The sequence below is a fragment of the Malania oleifera genome, chromosome 6, assembly GCF_029873635.1.
Source record: "Malania oleifera isolate guangnan ecotype guangnan chromosome 6, ASM2987363v1, whole genome shotgun sequence".
NCBI lineage: Eukaryota > Viridiplantae > Streptophyta > Magnoliopsida > Santalales > Ximeniaceae > Malania > Malania oleifera.
Genome location: NC_080422.1, coordinates 38728057 through 38750489, shown reverse-complemented (window position 1 = coordinate 38750489; position 22433 = coordinate 38728057). Strand labels below are relative to the sequence as shown.

The 22433-nt window shown below is 38.1% G+C and overlaps 1 protein-coding gene across 1 annotated transcript in view; it reads left to right on the top strand.

Moving 5' to 3' along the window:
• LOC131157065 (ribulose bisphosphate carboxylase/oxygenase activase, chloroplastic) overlaps positions 1-21640 on the top strand; it is a 112884-nt gene extending 91244 nt beyond the window's left edge. Inside the window, exons 11-12 of the mRNA XM_058110930.1 lie at positions 7835-7927; positions 21326-21640. Coding sequence (XP_057966913.1) covers positions 7835-7927; positions 21326-21433 — 201 coding nt within the window. The 3' untranslated portion in view covers positions 21434-21640. The remainder of the gene's footprint in view (positions 1-7834; positions 7928-21325) is intronic.
• Positions 21641-22433: the final 793 nt, after the last annotated feature.

Sequence of the window (22433 nt, the reverse complement as noted above, 5' to 3'; positions counted from 1 at the left end):
AGAACACCTGATAAGGTTTTAAGATTTGAAACACCTTTTGATGTTTTTCATAAATTTTATCCAACAAATCAGCTGTCTTCTTCTTTACCACTAAAGATATTTGGTTGTACCGTTTTGTTCATATTCATTGTCATAATCGAGGAAAACTTGAACCTCGAGCCACAAAATGTGTGTTTGTTGGTTATGCTCCCACTCAAAAGGGATATAAATGTTTTGAACCCATTTCCAAAAAAATGTTTGTCACCATGGATGTTAAATTCTTTGAATTACATCCCTATTTTACACCTCATCTTCAGGGGGGGAACCAAAACAAAGATTTGGCTGTGTTTCATGATTTTTTCCAAACTAAAGACTCGCAAAATGTTCCTTCTCCAACTTTGATTATTCAACCTGAAAATCCAAGCTTTATTATATCAGGAGAAAGTGAGTCAAGTTTTTTAGATACTGAAAAGGCAGGTCTTCCTACAGTGTCATCTCTTGGCGTTCATGATCTTCTAATGACTAACAAAGGAGAAACAGAAAAAAAACACCGCAGCGTTGGTACCATTTGACATTGTCTACCCGCAACAGAGGACAACTTGAAAGAAAGGGTCTTCCAATCTTTTACACTGTCCAGAATCCGTAAACCCTCCAGGTGATGTCCTCACCGAGCCTTTACCTCATGTTAGTCCATTTCATTTTTGAGTTCTAAGTTGTCTAGTTCTGAACCTGAGTTTGGTTCCAATCCTGAGTTCAATGATTCTGAACTTCCCATTGCTATCTAGAAGGGTGTGAGGTCTTGTACCCAACATCCATTGTCCAATTATGTGTTATATGAAAATCTATCACCTTTTTTTTGTGCTTTTAGCTCACAATTGTCTTTTATAGAGATTCCTAATACTGTGCAGGATGCTCTAAAAGTTCCTGAGTGGAAGGAGGCTGTCTTCGAGGAGATGAAAGCTCTTGAAAAAAATGGCACGTGGGAGTTAGTTGATCTACCAAGAGGAAAGACAATTGTAGGGTGCAAATGGGTGTTTACAGTCAAGTATAAATCTGATGGTTCTCTAAAACGGTATAAAGCTCGATTGGTTGCCAAGGGATTCACTCAGACCTATGGCATTGATTACTTGGAAACATTCGCTCCAGTCGCAAAGCTAAACTATGTAAGAGTTCTTTTGTCACTTGCAGCTAATTGTGACTGGCCTCTACAACAGTTGGACGTAAAAAACGCATTTCTTAATGGAGTCCTGGAGGAAGAAGTGTACATGGATGCATCTCCAGGATTTGGTGAAAAGTTTGGCACAAAGGTATGTAAACTAAAGAAGTCCTTGTATGGGTTAAAATAGTCACCAAGAGCCTGGTTTGAGAAATTCACTCAGTTTGTTAAAAGTCAGGGGTATACTCAAGGGTAAGGTGATCATACGATGTTTATAAGACATTCACAGGATGGGAAGATAGTGATACTGATTGTGTATGTAGACAATATAATTCTCACTAGAGATGACGTACTTGAGATGAACCGATCGAAGACTTCCCTCTCATCAACATTTGAGATCAAGGACTTAGGATCTCTAAGGTATTTCCTTGGAATGGAGGTTGCTCAGTCGAAGAAAGGGGTTGTTATGTCCCAACAGAAGTATGTCCTTGACCTCCTTAAGGAGACTGGGATGAGCGGTTGTAGGCCAGTAGACACTCCAATAGATCCCAATCAGAAACCTAGAGATGACAAGGAAGGTGATCCAGTGAAACAACTCGGTATCACAAGTTGGTGCGAAAGTTAATTTACTCATCACATACATGGCACGATATTGCTTTTTCTGTGCGTTTGGTTATCTAGTTTATGCATTCACCCTACGAGAAACATCTTGAAGCAGTTTATTGGATTCTCAGATACTTGAAAAGTACACCAAGCAAGGGTTTACTCTTCCAGAAGACCACACAACAGAACATAGAAGCATACGTTGATGCAGATTGGGCAGGCTCAGTTATTGACAGGAGATCCACGTTAGGATATTGTACTTATGTTTGGGGAAATATGGTCACATGGCGAAGCAAGAAACAGAATGTGGTTGCAAGGAGCAGTGCCGAGGTAGAATATAGGGCTATGGCTAACAAAGTTTGTGAGATGCTATGGATGAAGAGAATTCTTGAAGAGCTGTGGATGCCGGTGAACATGCCAATGAAGATGTATTGTGACAACAAAGTTGCCATAAGTATTGCTCAAAATCTAGTACAACATGACCGCATGAAGCATGTAGAGATTGACAGGCACTTCATAAAAGAGAAGATTGATAGTGGATCTGTTTGCTTGCCTTTTGTTCCTACTAAACAAATCACCAAAGGACTTTTCAGACCTAGTTTTGAGCTCTTTCTAAGCAAGTTGGGCATGATAGATATTTACACTCCAACTTGAGGGGGGGTGTCGGATTTCTAAGGAATAAATTAGTAAATTCTATTTTTTAAAATTTGAAATTACTATTTCAGTCTCTAGTAGTTTCAGTTTCCTGTTTTCTAGCCTAGAGATCTGCTTATTTGAATTGCTGATTTTGTGGTGATTTGATTTGTTGATTTTGTGGCCTTCCTAATTTGGTGGCCTTCCTCTACTATTTATCTTGTAATCATGACTCTTGAAATTCAATAAGAATGGTTATTCTTCTTCTAAAAAACTTTCAAGAATGAATCACAAAGGTAACCTTTTGGAACTGGGAGTGCAATCGAACAATAAAGGAACTCTATCTTCATTCCAGGGGACTCTAAAGGGGAAAATTGGCATGTTTACATTGAAGCTTTGTCCTTAAGACTTTATTATTATTAAAAATATATAAGAGGGTAAACCTGGAGCTGTACATAGACTTGATGAAACTGCCGCTCAGTTCTTTCCTCTCTTTTTCTCTTCTCTCCTTCTTCTCTTCTCCATCTCTAACTTTACAATAAGTTTTGCTCAACCAAATGATCAATTGCAGTTGGAAGGATGCCTTGGTGGAAGATTCATTGTCAAAGGTCCAGCAGGGTTGGTGGCATTCTGTGGAAGCATGGTGCGATCTCCAGTGTATGTGGTGGCAACGGCTGGTCTGGAGAACATCGTTGCAGCTAGGCTTTGCAATAGAGAGAGGACTAAAGGCTGGGAGCTCAAGAATAGTGGAGTGGGCTTGGAGTTGAATGGGCTGGGTGTTATACACATTACTTTGAACTTGGGTCACTTGAATGGGTGCTATCAGGATAGATCCAAATAAATTTAATGGGCATCTCATTCCAACTAATTTATCTTCTCTGGAACAGGCCCAATACACATCTCAGGTTTTGCAAGCTTCTCCTGTTAGAAATCAGGCCGAAAGCCCACCGAATAGTTTCAATGAGCTGCCTATAATGTTGGGTAAATCCCCTTGCAACCAGGCCAAAGTGTGGGAGAGGCTTGTGTGGTAGTGGCTGTTAAACCGGATGGGCACAGCAGACTTGGTCTTTGTCAAAGTGAGGAGGTGGAGGAGAAACAGCTTTGTGGTACCTCCTCTCCAATGAGGTTGGTCAGCACGAATGAACAACATGAGATTTTTTCCGGCTTGTTGATAGATGGGGGAAGGATAATTTTTGAAGATTGAACAGTATACAAGAGGTGCTTCTTTGGAGGAGGGTTGTTTGGAGGTACATATGGAGGATGATGGCGCAGCCTTTCATATCAGGAATCAAAATGGAGCAAATTCCAGTAACGACAAGGTGAGGATTGATGGGGTAAAAAATCCGCTATATCATGGTTTTACACTCTTCAGAGGTGGAAGAGTAGGGGAAAAAGGGTGAACTCAATTAAGAGGCTTCCTAGGTAGATGGGAGTCCAGTTAAGTTCCTTAAAAGAAGTAGGTATGGTAATTTTTGTATTGAGAATTCAAATGGGTTGGAAACAGATTAACAAAAGAAGGTTAGTGAAGATTTCTTGGAAAAGCAGAAATGGGGTGACATATCAGACGAGGAGGGTGATTTGGTTAGTGATTTTGATTGTGACGAAGGGCTACTTATAGATGAGGTTCGTGAACAACTTGGTTATCAATCAGATTATTCTTATTCTCGGTTCCTTAGTTTCAGTCTTCATCTCTATTGGAAGATTTAGAGGGAGTCCTTGATTCGAGGAACGCTGAGATAGAAGAGGTAGTAGACAAGATTGAGTAGAATTACACTGGTATTCTCGCTTGTTTTCATATCTCATTTTCAACATCTGCTGGCAGGCATGCAGGAGCTAATTCAGAGGGAAAGGAAGTCCATTTGGATTGTGGTCTAGGAAGGGGCAAAGGGAATTAGCTAATTTGCAGTGCTCCATCAATTGCGATGGGAAAGGGCTGATAAGAGGTTCTCTTACGTGGTTTTTTTGTTTAGGTTTAGGTTGTGTTTTTACTTTGGGTTGGTTGACAGTTGTGTTTTGGGTTGTAGGCACAGGAGTCGGCTGGTTGTCTTTAGTCTTTGCTTTTATTTTCTGAGGAGTTCTTGTCCTCTCTTGTTTGTATTCTCTTTCTCCTTTGATATATCTTCTTTTTTATCATCTCAAAAACAGGTAAAACCTCAAATAAGTGTATCATTGAGATTACTACAAGTCACGGAGATGTTAGTGGACATTGGTCTTACCTTAAGTGGTATCAGAGCAGTCTCTCCGATATGAGACAACTGTCACTGTTTTTGACACGGTCCAGGATTTTAACTCAAATTGCTGTGGCTGTCTTTCACAGGGTTGTCCGCAAGTTTCCACTTAAACTTGTAGTGTCACAATTTTAACTTAAAGGGCTTTGCTCGACACCATCTCCACCTCCTTCACCATTCAACACCCACACCTATTGTCCTTCCACAACTACCAACCATCATTAACGGCACGAATATTAAAAAAAAAAAAAAAAAAAAATCTCTTCTTCAGGCTAACTCCCTTTCGCCACAATTTCCCCAACATACATCAAATCTGAACCAAAAAAATGTTAGAAGAGAATATACAATTTTAGGAATTATCAGGGTGAGTGGGGTTCTTTATCCTGCATGTCTGTTTATTATCAATATATAAGATGGTAGACTTGGGTTGTAGTGATGCTCTTGGAAACTGCCTGACAATGGACGAACAGACTGTTTCTGCAACTGCTGTGGCTGTGCCTGCGCCTTTGCTGTTGCTGTTCTGCTGCAGCACCTTCTGTTTCTGCTGCTGCCTCTGCATTGCAGAACCATGTCACAGATCTTGGTCTTATCTGCTGTCACTACCTTGCTTCATGAATGACTGCCTCACTGTAAACCTTTGCCTACATCACCATTACCATTGGGGAGAACCCAAGTCAATGCATAGAATTCTTGCAGGAACTTTCTCCATCTATTCCCTTTTAGTCCACCAGGAACGAAAACCAAAAACATCTTCCTTTTCCATGCCATCCCTATCTCCAAAAACTTCCCAAGTTTTGTTGGTTGAATCACCAGCCTAATTGTGGAATGCTGGTTCAACAAATTTACTGTTTGCTGTCTTAAGACTGCTGTGCCGTTCTTTATGGCGTGGTCTCTTTCGGTGCTCAGCTTTCATGTTAATGCGGTTTCGCTGTTTTTCGTGCATTGGTGTGACTAGGCTCTTGGAACTTGGTTTGCTTTTGTTTATCTGATTGTTTTCTTTTTGTTATGATTTTGTTTTTTTTTTCCTGCCTTTTTGTGTGTGTGTGTGTGTAATAGAATTAGATTACTGGTGCCTGATTTGATCGGGTAGTGAGTTGGATTTTCATGAGGCATTTTTCTTGGTTGATATTTGGTTTAGTGGGAGTTTTGGTGGCCAATATTTTTCAGTGTTTTGGTGATTCTTCTTCTTCTTCTTCTTCTTCTTCTAGCCTGACTAGTCGTGGAAGTGTTATGGTAGCCTGACTAGTCATGGAAGTGTTATGGTAGCCTGACTAGTCATGGAAGTGTTATGGTTCCTTTTTTGAAATGTGAATTAGCGGATCTGCATAGCTTAGTCAGTCACGGTGGGAAGGGTTTAAGGAGGGGTTTCTTAATTAGAGTTTGTTTCTTTCTTTTTTCTCCTGTTTTTTTCTTCTTTCTTTGAGGATCTCTTGCTCTCTCTTAGATCGTATTTATTCTCTCTCCTGTTAATAAGTTTCTTTTGCTACAAAAAGAAACAAAGGGGTAAAGTTATGTAGATTTGTGATGATTTGCCTCTTCTGTTATGTAAAAATTATGTTAAATGGCTGTGGGGAAATGTTCATTTTCATTCGATGCTGTGGTATTGTATTGAACCAAAAGTATTGTCATGCAATGCTGATGTTGTTGTTCTGATCCTAGAATGTGATCCTTCCAATCCTGTCAGATATCACATATTCCCATTAGGATCCCTATTCTAACAACCTTGACCCATACCTCCTTTTAGACCAGACTAAAGGTGTCCAAACTTATCTTAGCTAGTCAAATAGGTATTGACTGCCTCAGACTACTGCAAACAGTCGTTTCCATCCTCAGATTTTATGCCGTAATTTGTGGCAATGTGGAGAGAATGGGACTCCTTGGACTCATAGATTCTATCACCAAGAAGTAGTGGACAGCAACTGATGCACTCTATACTACCAACGGCCCCATGCCACCAACAAATAACAGATTGGTATGGTGTACACATGTATGCTGTGAACAAACACAAACTTACATGATCTAAACTCCTGCCAAAACAGTGTTATCCAAGGGCAAACCAAACTGGTTGAAAAGCATGGCTGGAGGAATCTGCACACACCATTCTGCGTCAGCCTGCCAAACAGAACTGGCACTTGAGGCCATGTGCTGAATGATGGGTTGAGATTTTTGAGCTTGGTTTATTGGCACCCTCTGAAGACTCTCGTGGTGCCAGTTTGTCGAGAACAAGCATGGAATTATCTCCAGTCAGAAAGGCAGTGGTGAGATGGGTTTTCCTCTAACCTTTCTGATGACTGCAGTGATAAACTGAGTGTTCACGAAACTGTTTAGGGTTAGGGCATGAGAAAACCTGTGCACCAAGGTGATGATTTCAGGTTTTTAGGATTGTTGCTCTTAAAAAAAAAGACAAAAAAAAAAAAAAATCATAACTGCCCACCACCCAAAAAAACCCTAAACAAATGCTACCTAAGAAAACCCCTTTCCAATATCTTTCCATCATAGTTAATAGAGTGCTGCGCAAATTAGCCAATTACCGTTGACCCTCCCCTAGCCTTAATTTACCACCATCCAAGTAGGCTTCCTTTTCCTCTGGATCAGCTAACACTAAACCTTTTTTTATCCAACAAATGTTAAAAATGAGACACAAAGGACAATATTTGGTTTCCAAGAAGGATCTCTTTTAACTTGAGAACCTAATGTTTGGCTTCCATTCTATTTACAAATAAATTTCAGATACTTCAGAAGGACAATAGTGTACACTCACTAGCATGCAGTAATCAACAATGTAACACAGTGTGACCTGTAACTATACCCTATAGTTATAAGGACTCAACTTGGAAACTAAAGGACTTCTCCACGAACTCATTGGTCATGCCTTAATTTCCTGGCAGATAACTTGATAATTAGGGTCACATATGTACAAACACTTTTACAAATGCAAGCAGAAACTGTAAAATAGTTATATGTACAAGAAGCTAAAAGCTTTAGTTTTTAAGAGAATAGGCCAACAATTTTTATCAAGCTAGGATGAATAAATATCTGGGCAAATATGTGTTCTGCAGAGGCCAGGTTGCTCATAGAATTGCTTCTGCTATGATTAATGCTGCTGCATTTTTATAATTCATTGGTGTATAATTATTCCTTAAAAGATAAACTTCTGGAGATCACTCACTTGTTCTTTTTGATTTAATGTTAAATACTTTATGCTTGTTTGCATATAACTTGTGTTTTACTATAGTGGATTGAAGAACTTGGAGGTGTTGAAAATCTTGGAGAGAAACTTCTTAAACGAAGAAAGGACGAAAAGCTTCCCATGTTTATTCCACCAAAGGTTTGTAGGTCAAGCCTTCTACTAGGTTTACATTTTATTAGGCTCCATTCAGTTAGCAATCCAAGAACCTTTAACTGTTTGTTTGTTTTTTTTTTTTTTTTGAAAATGAAAATACACAATGTATTTTGCATATTTTATAAGCAAGAACATGTTTGGTTAATTGTATTTGTTTTTTTTTTTTTTTCCCCAAGAATGAAAATGATGGAATGCTTTTGGTTAATTAAACCCATATTTGTAGGACATCCTTTATAATTTTCAAAAATGATTTCTTTTTTGTTTTGCTTTAGTGCCTTTATGTGAATGACTACACTGCATATATTAATAAAATTAGATTTTATTTGCAAACTTGTTGAGGAAAAGTTGCATTATATTTTACATGCTTGATGGGATAATGGAGCCAAAATCTTATAAATAATGGAATAAAATCATAGATCCAAAATTTTAAACGCCAATTATATTATCCATTGATCAATTATCACTTGAGCATAAATACCATCTGCTAGTATCATTAACTAGCTGATGAAGTGCACGTTAGATGAAGAATTTGGGGGTGAATGACAAACAAATCATAGATCCTTAATTTTTGTTTTAGGAAAAAACACACATCAGATTTAGGAAAAAAAAAATCTAAAACAACTAGACACAAAAAATGCAACAGATTAGAGAAACGGATATGAAGGAATCAGATTTAAAAAAAATAAATAAATAAATAATAAAGGAACCACAATAGAATTTTGTTTTTTTAAGAAAATAAAAAATATGAAGTAAAACAATTTTAAGAAAGTGCTGCTGGTTAAAAGGGGAGAAAAACAGGTCTGAAGCAAGCAAATTAGAAAATGCAACAGATTAAGAAGAAAAATCTGCAGCAATTGAATATAGGCAGATTTACAGGAAAATATGAATAAGCAGATTTTAATAAATACAAATAATTTTTTTTTTAAAAAATTGAAGCATATAGATTAAAAAAGACTGCGTCCAATTTACGAAAAACAAATCTGAAATTCCTGGCATGATTGAAACCTAGTCCCTCTGATCTCTAAAACACGTCTCATGTATTCTGAACCACCATAATCTTAGAAAAATGAAGGTCAAAGGAGAATTTTCAAAGGGGAGGGGGAAGGATAACAGAGCAGCAAAATCAGAGAGCAGCATCTGCATTGTGAAGATAGAGATGGCAGCTTGAGCATCACAAGGAGAGGGGGAGACAAAGAAGTTAGGGGGGTTTCTTTTTGGGGGACCTTTATACGTAGTGTGAAATTTGTCTCAGAATGAAAAAAGATCCTGATCCCTTTACAGCCTGGTATATCTGCATGACTGAAATTTATAGGCATAACTATTGCTATGCCTGTGTAACGGTCTATAATGGCTGGCTACTGTACTGTTATAGACTGTTACAGCAGCATTACGACCTGTCAACATATAAAAGGAAGATTTTCACCTTTTCGCAGATTTTCTCTGATATTGTGTGCTCTGAACCCTCTTCTGTTCACATCCAATTCAAATCTACTTAATTTTTGTTTCAAGAACAGAGACACGAGCTTGAAATCTGAATCAAACATTGGTTTAAGCTCCAGGAACTTCATTTGGTTGGCTGTTCTTTTGATTTTTTGTTTTTTGTGGTTGGTTGTCGCGATTTCAGTTTGGAATTGTTCCCTATTATATATCTTCATTGATTTCGGTTCAACATGAACAACTTTTGTTCTTGGACAAGGTTTCCCTGCTTTGTTCTCATGGTAATTTCTCGTTTTTCTGTTTTACTTTATTTGATTTTATTCCTTTTGCTTTAAATCTTTGTTTGCGTACTGCAAACTTGTACCGTGGATTAGGATTATTGTAAGATAATATATTTAATAATTATTTAAATAATTTTGTCAATTTCTTATTTGTTTTCATTGTAAGCTCTTTTTTTCCCTTTAAATTGTTTTGGCCAATATTATTGCTAAGTGTTACCATTAGGTGTTGTAGCAACTTCAAAAATTTTCATTTTATTTACAGCTAGTCAGTATATTTAATTGCTACTTAGCATATATTTACTATTTTCAAAATCATATTATAAGCACTTTAAATATGTAGAAGACTAAAAGTAGAAAGAAATGTTCACTGCTGCACTCTCTCTCTCTCTCTCTCTCTCTCTCTCGTCTTGTAATACTATCTTCTTTATTCATTTACCATGATACTGAATGACAGCCATGACAGATGAGAATCTCCTGCGATTAGTACAGAAATCAAAAGGAAATAGAGGATGAGGATAGGAGGTTTTGTTATTTTGATTGAGAATAGCATGACAAGAAATCGATGTGCGAGGGTACCCAGTGGTAAAATGGATTTTTCTGAGCTTGACCTGCGTGGTCTCATTTAAGCATGTCTGTTCAGATAGAGAAATCTGGTTGATTTGATCAATTTGGCCAACTTAGATACAGATTTTCTGAGTTGGGAGTCTGATCTTATGAGTATTTGATTTTTGTTGCTGGAGGGTTGAAAAGAGATGGTTGGAGTAGTTTCATGGAAGGGAGAAATGAATAAGATGGCTCCGATCTAAGAGGATTAGTATCAAAGAGGTCAAAACGGGTAAGAATCAGTGGTGTGGTTGTTAAGGGAGGATTTGCTTTTGAGATGTTTGTTCTTTGATGGGGTGCATGAGTTGTGGGAATAAAGAAGGTTTCCATTGGGAAAGCAGTCATGCATCTGTGGCACCATGCGGTCGAAGAGAAAAGGTGGCAGCACTGGCAGTTTGGCGAGACGCAGATCTAGGTTTTCCTTGAAGTGAAGCATTGATGAAGAAGCTGGTGATGTTTAGGCCTGAGAGGAGTGGACCTTTTAGTCCATTTGCGCTATGTTTAATGGGTAATGCATCTAATCAGGCTGTTGGGCCTAATCAAGGTGGGCTTCGGATTAGGGCCTATGATTAATGGAAACACATTTTGTGTCTGTTGAGAGGCTTGTTTAGAAACTTAAAGTTGCAGTAGACCTTGTCCAATTGGACGACTTACATGTAAAGGGTGGAGGAGTCTATTGGTACAGTCCCTAGTAAAGCCACTTTGGGGGTGGTGGGATGGGCTGAGATTGTGCTCTCTTATGGGGTGGGGCAGTGATTGTGCGCTGTTATGGGGTGGAGCAGAGATATGAGTAATGGGCTACAGGATGGACGGGTATTGTGCTTTGACTATATGGATGTTGTGCAAGTAGAAAAGAGGAAACTGTTAAAATATTGAGTAAAACGGAAGACCTGATCACAATGATGGATCTCTCTCGCTATTTATAATATATGCCAAGTACATAACAGTGACCATGTTACCCTCACACACTAACTCCCACTTACTACATAGGATAGAAATAATAAATAACTTTAGTAACACTTCCCTCAAGTTGGAGCATAGATATCACATGCTCCTAGCTTGTTACTAATGTATTTAACCTGAGCATCCCCCAAGTACTTTAGTGAATAAATTAACAAGTTTGAATTCAGACTTCACATGAGTCGTTGTAATGAGCTTTTGCACTAGTTTCTCTCAAACAAAGCAACAGTCAACTTTAATGTGTTTCTTCTGGCCATGGAAAATTGGGTTGCAATCAATATGAAATAGTAGCTTTATTATCAGATATCAACTCCATAGTCTGAGAATGTAGGAAGCTAAGCTCAGTAGTGTGGGCCATGGGTCGATACTACTCAACACTTAACTGGGTCACTATAATTTATTTCTTACTTTTCTAGATACTAAGTTACCACCAACAAAAACACCATACCAGGTTGTGGATCTTCTATCAGAAGGCGACCCAACCCAATATGCATTGGTATATCCTTTAGCATAATTGTGACCTCAATCCTGATATAAAAGACCTCTCCCAGATGCACCCTTGAGATATCTCAAGATTCCATTGACAGCATCTCAACGACTTGATCTTGAAGAACCAAGAAACTGGTCACAACATTTTATTGCAAAAGATATATGGGGTCGAGGATTAGAAGAAAAAATTAGCAAGAAATTAAAAGGGTGGCCCACTGTGCTTCTTGAACTGACTTGTTACCACTATTTAAAACCATGCTTGCTATAAGACTCAATCCTAGGACAAAGGGAAGGTGCACTGTGCTTCTTGAACTGACTTTTTTCTAAACAACTAGAAGTGCTTGCTATATTTTAGAAGTGATGGATGTCCTCGAGCATACCACTAATCCATGAGAGGAAATGAAGTCACTGTACACGAGGAGCTTGAACTACCACTGCCTCCATTGAAGTAACTTAGACTGGCCTTCTTAAGCCTCCATCAATCTTCCTGACAATTAAGTGACTTGGTCCAGCATTTTGCAAATGGAAAATTCAATGGAAACTTATATATATATATATATATTAGTATAATATAAATGAAATTGAAGAGATGGAAAAGAGAGGATATCTCCACAACAGGAAAGAGGAGTCACTAAACAATCAGTGGGGAAAATTTTTGTCATTGAGTAGGTCTACTTCTACCTGTTATGCAGGATGAGGAACCAAAATCAATAATTGGAGGATGAAAAGATGAACTGTCAAGGGGCTATGCTGTACATGAATGCGCCACAGTAGTACTAGGCCTAAAGGGTTAAGCTTGGAATTGGTGGAACATATGAACTTAATTGTTATACTCCATTCGAGATACACTAGATGATATGCCCATCCTCACTAGTATGACGGGGTATGCTTCCCTTTGCTTTGTCATTAATAAAAGACTTCTTGGCTGGTTTTGTAAAATGGAATTGGCTGCAATTTTTATTTTAGGGTGGTAAAAAGTGGAAATTCAATGAAAATTTTGATAATTTCATGGAAATTTGGGACAATGATGTTGACTTATAGGTCTGTTCTCTTTATCAACATTGAAATTTTTCTTGTATAGACTATGGGTTAAAATTTTCTTGTTAGCTTTTTTTTTTTTAAATATTTATTATTAATTTTAATTAATTTTTTAATTTTATTTTTATGAGGATTTCCTATCCTCCCCTAGGTTGTAACTACTCTTTCTTTCTTAATATATATCCTTTTCTTATACCCAAAAAAAAAAAGATATGAGGTTCTTATTTGTATCTTAAGCTCTCACAAAAATCATTCAAAACAACCTTGGCAATCTTGTGAAACATCTGCCCATTCCATGCTATTCATAATTACATGAGGACTTTTTGCCACTCTTTCATCTAATCCTCATTATCTTTTGTGTTGGGATCAGTGGGGGCTTGGAACAAGTATATAGTTTTCCATTTCAAGTTAATATACACCTGCACTTCCTGCGACCACAAGAGGTAATTCAAAGAACCAGATGACCACATTGCTGTAATCTGGACATGGACATTATCAGTTGACCACTTGAACTTCTATATGAGAAAGCCACGAGAGCAGCATGCAGAGTACCAAACAATGCACAAAAAAGAGCTCCACCAACTAAACACTAGTCTCCACTCAGCCAAAAAGAATATCTTACTCAGCTGTTCAAATCACCAGAAAAATGGGAAATCAAAATGGTGATACAATATGAACGGACTGTGAGCATACATTCGACAGGGAACAACCAGCAGTCACCGCACTCTGAACCAGCTGCAACAGACAGCAATATAACCTGGACACACCAACAATAGCAGTGCTACACTCTAGATCAATTACCAAATAAAGAACAGGCTCAGCTAGAAATTGCAGTCACAGCACTCTGAACTAGCTGCAACAGGCAGCAATATAACCTGGATGGACCACCAATTGCTGTGCTACACTCTAGATCAATTACCAATTAAAGATTAGGCACAGCTAGAAATTGCAGCACTCTAAAGAAGACAACAGGCAGCATAGCACAGGCATCCCACACTGGAAGACTTAAGGAGGCTATCACAATTTTTACAGGCAGAAACACATTGCAATGCAGTGATGGATGGTTTCAGAAAATAACCATGACATGCCCCTGCAGAAATCACTCAAACAGAGAAACTGAGAGGCCATGTAACAGGACACAACTATTTCACCTCATGAAGTGGCAGAAATGCACAGCATCAAACAAGGTTGCACTTAAGGAAAGAAACAAAGGACCTCTAAATGAGTCCCAAACCAGGCTAATGATGTTGATTGTTGAGTCGATTAGGGAGGGAGAGAAACGGGAATAGGAGTGAATGCTCAAAGAAAGTACTGCAAGTCAGATTGATCAGGATTTGTGCTCTGATGTGATGTTATAAACACGAAAGATCTATCAAATTATGAAATATAGGGTTAGAGACATAAATTAGAAGAAGGGAGAAAAGAATAAGGGTGGAAGGAGAAAGTGAGGAAAAATGTTTAGAGACAGAGAGAGAACGTAATGACAGTACTATTGCTCTGCTGTTTCTTTGATATATTTCTTTATATTATTTGTCTTTGATTAGAATTTGATAGAGGTTATATACGTCTTCTAGTATTATTATTATTGAGTGTGTTAGTATGTTAATTAGTGAGAGTAGTAAGGGTATTATTTTCATTAGAATGTATTTAAATTGTATTGTAAATAGAGGGCGAGACCTTAACATGGTATTAGAGCATGATCCTATCTAAACCCTATTTCCCTCGGCCGTCGCTAGAAAACACCATTCCTGTGGCTGTTCTTCCTAGATTCACCTCCATCCCATACTAAATCACAAAACCCCATCGCCGTAGGGCACTCCACCCGCCCCCACACGCTGGCCAAATGCCAGCAGGGCTGACCCCACACGCCAGAGCGTGAGTGAAACTACAGCCACTTTTCTTTTCTATTTTTTTTTTCTTCCGCCATGTTCTAATTCCTTCTTTAGACTATATTATCAAGCTGTTAGACCAGTTTTTTGCTCAAAACTTCAACTTTTTTTTGACCATGCACTCACGGTATTCCGTTAATTTTTGTTTAGGGTTTGTGAAAGCTTCCTTGTGAGCTTTGTGGAGCCGTGGCAGCGTTCATATGTTCAGTTGTGAGGCTGTGGTAGTGCTATATCCGTTGGTGAGTTGTTCACCTCATCTGTGGTTGCGTCGATGCTACACATGGTTTGTGATTGTTCTGATTATTGATTGTTCTTCTTGTTTTTGGTGTGGTTGCTGATTTGTGAGTGCTGTGGCAGCGCTATATCTGTCAGTGAGTTGTTCACCTTGTCTATCGTTGTGTCAGTGCTTCACATAGTTTGTGATTGACCTGATTAGTTTTGATTGTTCTTATTGTTTTTGGTGTGATTGCTGATTTGTGAGTGTTGGGATAGAATCTATGAATCCAAAAAATTTGTTTCCTACATCACTGCCACAAATAACGACTCAAAAGTTGGATGGAAAGAACTATGTTCAATGGTCTAAAGCTGTTCGGATTTATTTAGTAGGATTAGGGAAATATGACCACTTGCTCCAATCTAATTCTTCTGAAGAGAAGATAGAAGACATGTGGGTTCAGGAAGATGCCTTGATTGTTTCCCTTTTATGGAATTCAATGGAGCCACAGATTTCATAGATATGTATGCATCTAGATACGTGCAAGGAGATTTAGGATAATTTCAAACCTCTATACTTCAGTAATATTACACGTATGTATGATTTATCCTAGGAGTACTTTCAGTTACAACGAGGAGGTAGGAGCATTGTAGTTTATTTTGGAGAGATGAAGCGTATTCATGAGGAGCTTAACGGCGTGCAACCTATAACTGTCGATGTTCATGAGATGCAAAAGCAGAGGGAGCATATGACAGTTCTTTGTGTTCTAGCAGGCTTGAGACCTAAGTTTGAGGTAGTTCGGTCCTAGATACTCAATTGTACCAAATTGCCATCATTTGCTGATGTTTATTCTCGTGTCCTTCGTGCTTCCTTTAGCACGCATTCGTTTTCTCTTGCATCTGGCTTTGAGAGGACAACCTTTGCTACATAGAGTGATTCTAGTTCTCTGCCAAACAACCACAAAAGTTATTACGGTGGTTTGAGTAGGCATAGCAGTAGAGACAGACAAGGCAGAGGTACTCCTCTCAAGTGCATTCATTGTGGAAGGATAATCATACTATTGAGTAGTGTTAGGATCTTCACGGCAAACCTTCACATGTTGCCAATTCAGCCACCACTGACTTCACACATTTGGGGGCATGTAGCCACAACTGATTCCTCACCTTTGAGGTTGAGTGGGGGGCAACGTATTGTCTCTATGTCAGAGGAAGAGTATTCCAAGTTGCAGCAGTATCAAGCATCACAACAAGCTTCTCTTCCCATTTCATCTCTTGCCTAAATAGGTAATCACATAGTATGCCTATCATCCAGTACTTCTTGTCCTATTCCTTGGGTCTTAGACTCCATTGCCACTGATCATAATCACAGATTCACAGGTATACCTAGCTTTGTCTCCGCTATTCGATATTGTGCAAATTTAGCTTGTGTTGCTCTTGCTAATGGATCCACTATTGCAATCAAAAGAATTGGGTCTGTAAATCCCACTTCTTCTATTTCTCTTCCTTTGGTTTTATATTTTCCCAAATTTCCTTTCAATCTTTTGTTCGTTAGAAAAATCACTAAATCCATGAATTGTTCAATGATATTCTTCCCTGATTTTCTGTGGTTATTCAAGATTTGAAGACGGGGAAGATGATTGGTGGAGGGCGTGAAGCTAGTGGACTCTATCACTTTGAGCCGCTATCTCCTTCTATCGCCTGCACTACTGCTGCCACACCTTTCCAAATTCATTGTTGCCTGGGTCATCCTTCATTGGAAAAAGTTAAAATGTCTTGTTCCTAGTTTGAATTCAGTGTCTAGTCTCGATTGTGAGTCTTGTCAGTTAGGAAAGCATCATTGTGTTTCTTTTGCTTCCTGGGTCAATAAGCGGGCTGCAAGCCCTTTTATGTTAGTTCATTCAAATGTCTAGGGTCCTAGTAGGGTCGTGTTTAAGTTGGGTTTCCGGTATTTTGTGACATTTGTGGATGATTATTCAAGAATGACTTGGTTATATTTACTAAAAGATCATTTTGAGTTATTTCATATATTTTGTGCCTTTTGTTCTAAAATAATGACTCAATTTGTTTTGCCAGTTTGAATACTTCAAAGTGATAATGCTAAAGAGTTTTTCAATGCACAATTCACTACTTATATGACTCAGTTTGGTATTGTGCATCAATCATCTTGTGCCCACACTCCTCAACAAAATGGGGTTGCAGAGCGAAAAAATAGACATCTTCTTGAAATCACTCACACTTTACTTTATCAAATGCATGTACCTTAAGTGTTTTGGAGTGATGTTGTACTTATTGCTTGTTATCTAATCAACAGAATGTCATCCTTTCTTCTTAGTGGTAAACTTCCCTACTCCATTCTCTTTCCTAATTCACCTTTATTTTCTCTTCCTCCTCGTATATTTGGGTGGCTGTCCTTTGTTCATCAACTAACTCTTGAGGTGGATAAGTTGGATCCTTGTGCTATAAAATGTGTCTTTCTGGGCTACTTATAAATTCAAAAGGGATATCATTGTTATAGTCCTCTGTTGCTTCACTTCTTTGTTGTTGCCGATGTTACCTTCTTTGAGTCTACACCTTACTACATCCAGTCACTGAGCAATTCTGAGCTCAACAAGTCTCTTTCTTTGCCTAATCTTCCAGATTCTATGTTGCTATCCTTGCCCAACCAACCATCTAAGTCTTCATGTAGTTCGAGTCCTTCTCATCACCTTGATCACCCTAATTTGCAGGTGTATTCACAACGACTGCTCTGAGGAAGAGAGTCCCCTCTAGCTTCTACTACCACACCTTTGGTTTCCTCATCTGATGATTATACTTCCCATGATGTTGATCCTCCTATTGTAGTTCAGAAAGGTAAACACACATTTACTCAACACCCCATTTCCAACTATGTTTCTTATGACTCCTTATCACCCTCCTATTATTGTTTTGTCATTACTCTATCATCTACTACCCTTCCTAAATCTGTTCTGGAAGCCTTAGCCCATTTAGGGTGGAGCGATGCTATGGTTGAAGAGATGAATGCTTCATATGACAATGGTACTTGGGACTTGGTACCTCTTCCTCCTGACTAGTCTGTGGTTGGTTGTCGCTGGGATTACATTGTGAAAGTCAACCTTGATGGTGTCGTGGCTCGTCTAAAGGCCCATCTTGTTGCTAAGGGATACACTCAAGTGTATGGTCTAGATTATTCTGATACTTTTTTTCCAATTTCCAAACTTATATCAGTACGTCTATTCATCTCCTTGGCTACTACTTGTCACGGGCCTTTGCATCAACTAGATGTGAAAAATCCCTTCTTGCATGGTGACCTTGAGGAGGAGGTTTATATGGAACAACCACCTTGGTTTATTGCTCAGGGGGAGTCAGGCTTAGTGTGTTGGCTCGAGAAGGCCTTATATGGTTTAAAATAGTCTCCCAGAGCATGGTTTGGTCGTTTTACTGTTGCAGTACTTGAGTTTGGGCTTTGACGGTGTGTTATGGATCATTTCGTGTTTTATCATTGTACTTCATCTGGTAGGATCCTTCTTGTTGTTTATGTGGATGATATTATTATTACAAGTGATGATGATAAAGGCATTCATGGTCTTAAACTTTTTCTACAAGCTAAGTTTCATACCAAAGATTTGGGACCGTTAAAATACTTCTTGGGTGTAGAAGTATCTAGATCTCATATCGGAATTGTTGTGTCACAAAGGAAGTATGTTCTTGATATGTTGGATGAAACTAGCTTGTTGGGATCTAAACCAGTTGATACACCCATGAATTTTAATAGTGAGTTAATGTCAGATATAAGTTATTTGCTACCTAATCCTGGACAATACCAAAGACTTGTGGGAAAGTTGAGTTATCTCACAATTACTCGATCAGATATATCTTTTGCAACTGTTTTGAGTCAATTTATAGATTCTTCGAGGACAAGTCATTGGGATGCAGTAATTCGCATCTTGAGATATCTCAAAGGTGCACCTAGGAGAGGTATTTTATATCGTGATCAGGGTCACACTTATATGCATGGATATACAGATGCAAATTGGGCTGAATCACCTTCCGATTGGAAATCCACCATCGGGTACTATATCTTGGTTGGTGGTAATTTGGTTTCTTGGAAAAGTATGAAACAAATTGTGATGGCAAGGTCAATTGCTAAATCAGAATATAGAGCTATGGCTCACACTACCTGTGAACTTGTCTGATTAAAGAACATGTTGGAAAATTGAGTATTTCGCATTCTCAACCTATGAATTTGATGTGTGATAATCAATATGCTCTTCATATTTCCTCCAACCCGGTCTTTCATTAGCAGACGAAGCACATTGAAGTTGATTGCCACTTTGTTCGAGAGAAACTTATGCAGAAGTTCATTACAACTGCTTATGTGAAGTCGGACATGCAGCTTGCTGATTTGTTTACCAAAGCATTGATAGGTGCTCGTGTTAAATTCATTTGTAACAATCAAGGAGCTTATGACATTTATGCTTCAGCTTGAGGGGGAATCTTAGAGGTTATATATATCTTTTAGTATTATTATTATTGAGTGTATTAGTATGTTAATTAGCGAGAGTTAGTAAGGGTATTATTGTCATTAGAATGTATTTAATTTGTATTTTAAATAGAGGGAGAGACCTATCTTCAAGTCAAATCATTCATTTTAATCAAATCTTAACAGAATTCTTGTGCTGGTGGCCCATAAGTTAGAAAAGTCAGTCAGCAATTTCTTATGGTTAGTGTTGGGGGCTGAGAGTAGAGATCGTTTTGTGCATTGAGGGACGTGGTTTGCAAGTCTAAGAAAAAGAGATAAAGGATCTTTTGGGAGATGTGCTGCCTTTGTGATTATTTGGAATATCTGATGGGATTTGTTACTCCAATTACATTAGTTTGGAGTAATTGTCTTTGCTTCACTCTAATGTTTTTCAAGTGGCTTTTTCAAAATGTTCCATTTGTTAATTCATAAAGGGTTTGGAGGCGTCTGTTTTATTAGTTTTTTCATATTGTCAAGGTCTCCTTTTTGTTTTTTATTTTTTTCTTTCTAGCTTGGAGGATGCCACATCCTCCTTTTTTTATCATCTTCTCTCTTCTATTGGTAATTTATTTCTTCATCTCTCTCTCTCTCTCTCTCTCTCTCTCTCTCACACACACACACACACACACACACACACACACATATATATATATATATATATATATATATATATCATAACAAAACTAGATGAATCCATTAGATTAGAAAGAATGTACAAAAAGGAGAATAGGAAGTCCTCATAAACAAAAAGAGATGTACAAAAAAGAAAAAAAAAAAAAACAAAAAGGATAAATCAACAACCTAACTAACAAAGCTAGTCAAGAGAATCTCACTCCTTTAAGCAACCAATTCCAGCTTACCAAAGCAAAGCTGAAAAATGAATCTTGTCCAATAACAAGGTGTGACTAAACTTTTTCCCCATACATTGCGTTTCATCCATAATCCCACAACTTCATCTTTGTTTTTACCAAAATTAGAGAAAGAAATGATCAACATGTCCTCAACCAGTTGTTGACAAACCGAACTTCGTCCCCATAGACCAAAAAGATTATTCCATATCATCCAAGCAAAATCACAGTGCAAAAACAGTTGAGGACCTGTTTCTAAACTGTCAAAACATAATGAGTGCACATCATGAGAAAGCCCTGCCTACCAATATATGCTTAAACTGTTCAAACAAATTATATAATAAATTGACCAAATGTATATGTGTGTTGTGTGTGTGCTTTGTTGCTTCCATTGTTGATTCCATTTGCTGCTGTTTTAACACAATGACTTTTTTCGTATTACACATTTCATTTGATGATGTCTTCTTAATTTGACAAAATGTCATTACTATATCCTGTAAAATATAAGATAGACTCTTTCCTGCATTCTTCACAGCATTTACTGGTTATCTCCTGGTGCATGTGCTTCTTCCCATGGATCCAATAGGTGCTTCTTGTTTACTAAGAAGCCATCTAGCTTACTATTCTTTTGCACCAGATTTTCTTCTTTATGCCTTTGGGGTGTACCATAACCAGACAGCTTGAGGATTATTCTTTTTTCTTTTTCTTTTTCTTTTTTTAAATTTACTTTCCGTCCCTGCTTTTGGTGTTGCCAAATTGTATTGATCAACTATGTTGTAGGCATTTGGCATATAAAGATATAGTTTTAAACGGTCATAGAATTTATTTGTAACTTAATGTGATTAGCAAGATATGAAGCTCCAAGAGTTAGGTCCTTTTGGAATGTGTAGGTTTGCTTTCATCCGTGCAAGTACCTTTATTCTTCCTGTGCCAATGCTCTCCATCTGTGTGTGTGTATGTGTGTGTGTGTGTGTGTGCATTAGCCTATAGATAAAGATTTAGCATAAACATCATCCCAGTCATTGACACTGCATCCTTACTGAATTTTGAAAGTTCTTTTGAAGAATTGTGACTTCCGAAAATGATTGTTACATCTGATTGAACAGCAAACAGTGGAGGCTTTACTCAAGTCAGGGTACTTGCTTCTGAAAGAACAGCAGCTGATAATGGAGATTAAACTTTCAAAGGAGTACATGAAGAACATAGACTGCTAGGAAGTAGAGAGCCATTGTAATGCTGTTTCAATGTACATCATACTGGTATGTTGGAATTTAGTGGAATTAAGGCTTGGTTTTGTTGTTGTTGTATTCAATATTTTGTCTGTGCAGTTTAAGCATGCATCAAAACTAGAGACCATTTCTGGATGATTGCAGAGTCTGCTGTTTCATTTTCATTGAAAAATAAAAATTCGTTTTACTTCACTTAGTAATCTATTGTTGGGTCAAGTTATTCTCTGTTTGTCAGATGGAAGAGTTGGTTTATTGGCAACAATTTGTGACACTCTACACAGTAGTTGACGTTTTGTACCACAGGGTGGCATCCTCTTGATGCCCAGCTAATGATCTTTACCGATTCAAAAAAATTACTGCTTTTCTTCTTTGTAGAAGAGCAAGTGCCTGCACACACAGCTGAGAATCTTAACCCAATCAAGCTACTAGAGCCTTGCACCAAGCTAGGATTGGCTGTAGGTACCTTCTTAAGATGTTGCTTCATCTAAACAGTTTTCTCAGCCCAGACAAGACATGGAACTTTTTTTTTTTAGGTAAATAAAATGAAATAAAACCCATCAACATGTGTTTATTAGTTAAAGTAAGTTAAATGTTCTATCACATTTCTTCTCTCAAAGCCCTATACCCCTATACCAGTCAATGCAGCCGACCAGTGCAAAAAAAAAAAACAAAAAAAAAGCAAAACAAAACCAAGCCTTATTCCCACTAAGTGGGGTCAGCTATATGAATCCTTTTCTGTCACTAAGCCGACCAGTGCAAGCCAACCATTAATCACTGCTGACCACCATCCATCATCTCTCACCAGTCAATGTAGCTGACCAGTGCAAGCCAGCCATTAATCACTGCTGACCACCATCCATCATTTCTCCAGCCTCCACTGCTTCAACCATGACCATTTGCGTTTGGAATTTATATATAAGGAACTTGCGTGGAGGGTGCAAGAAGTGCTTGGGTTCATGGCTGCTGCTGGGCTTACTGTTGATCA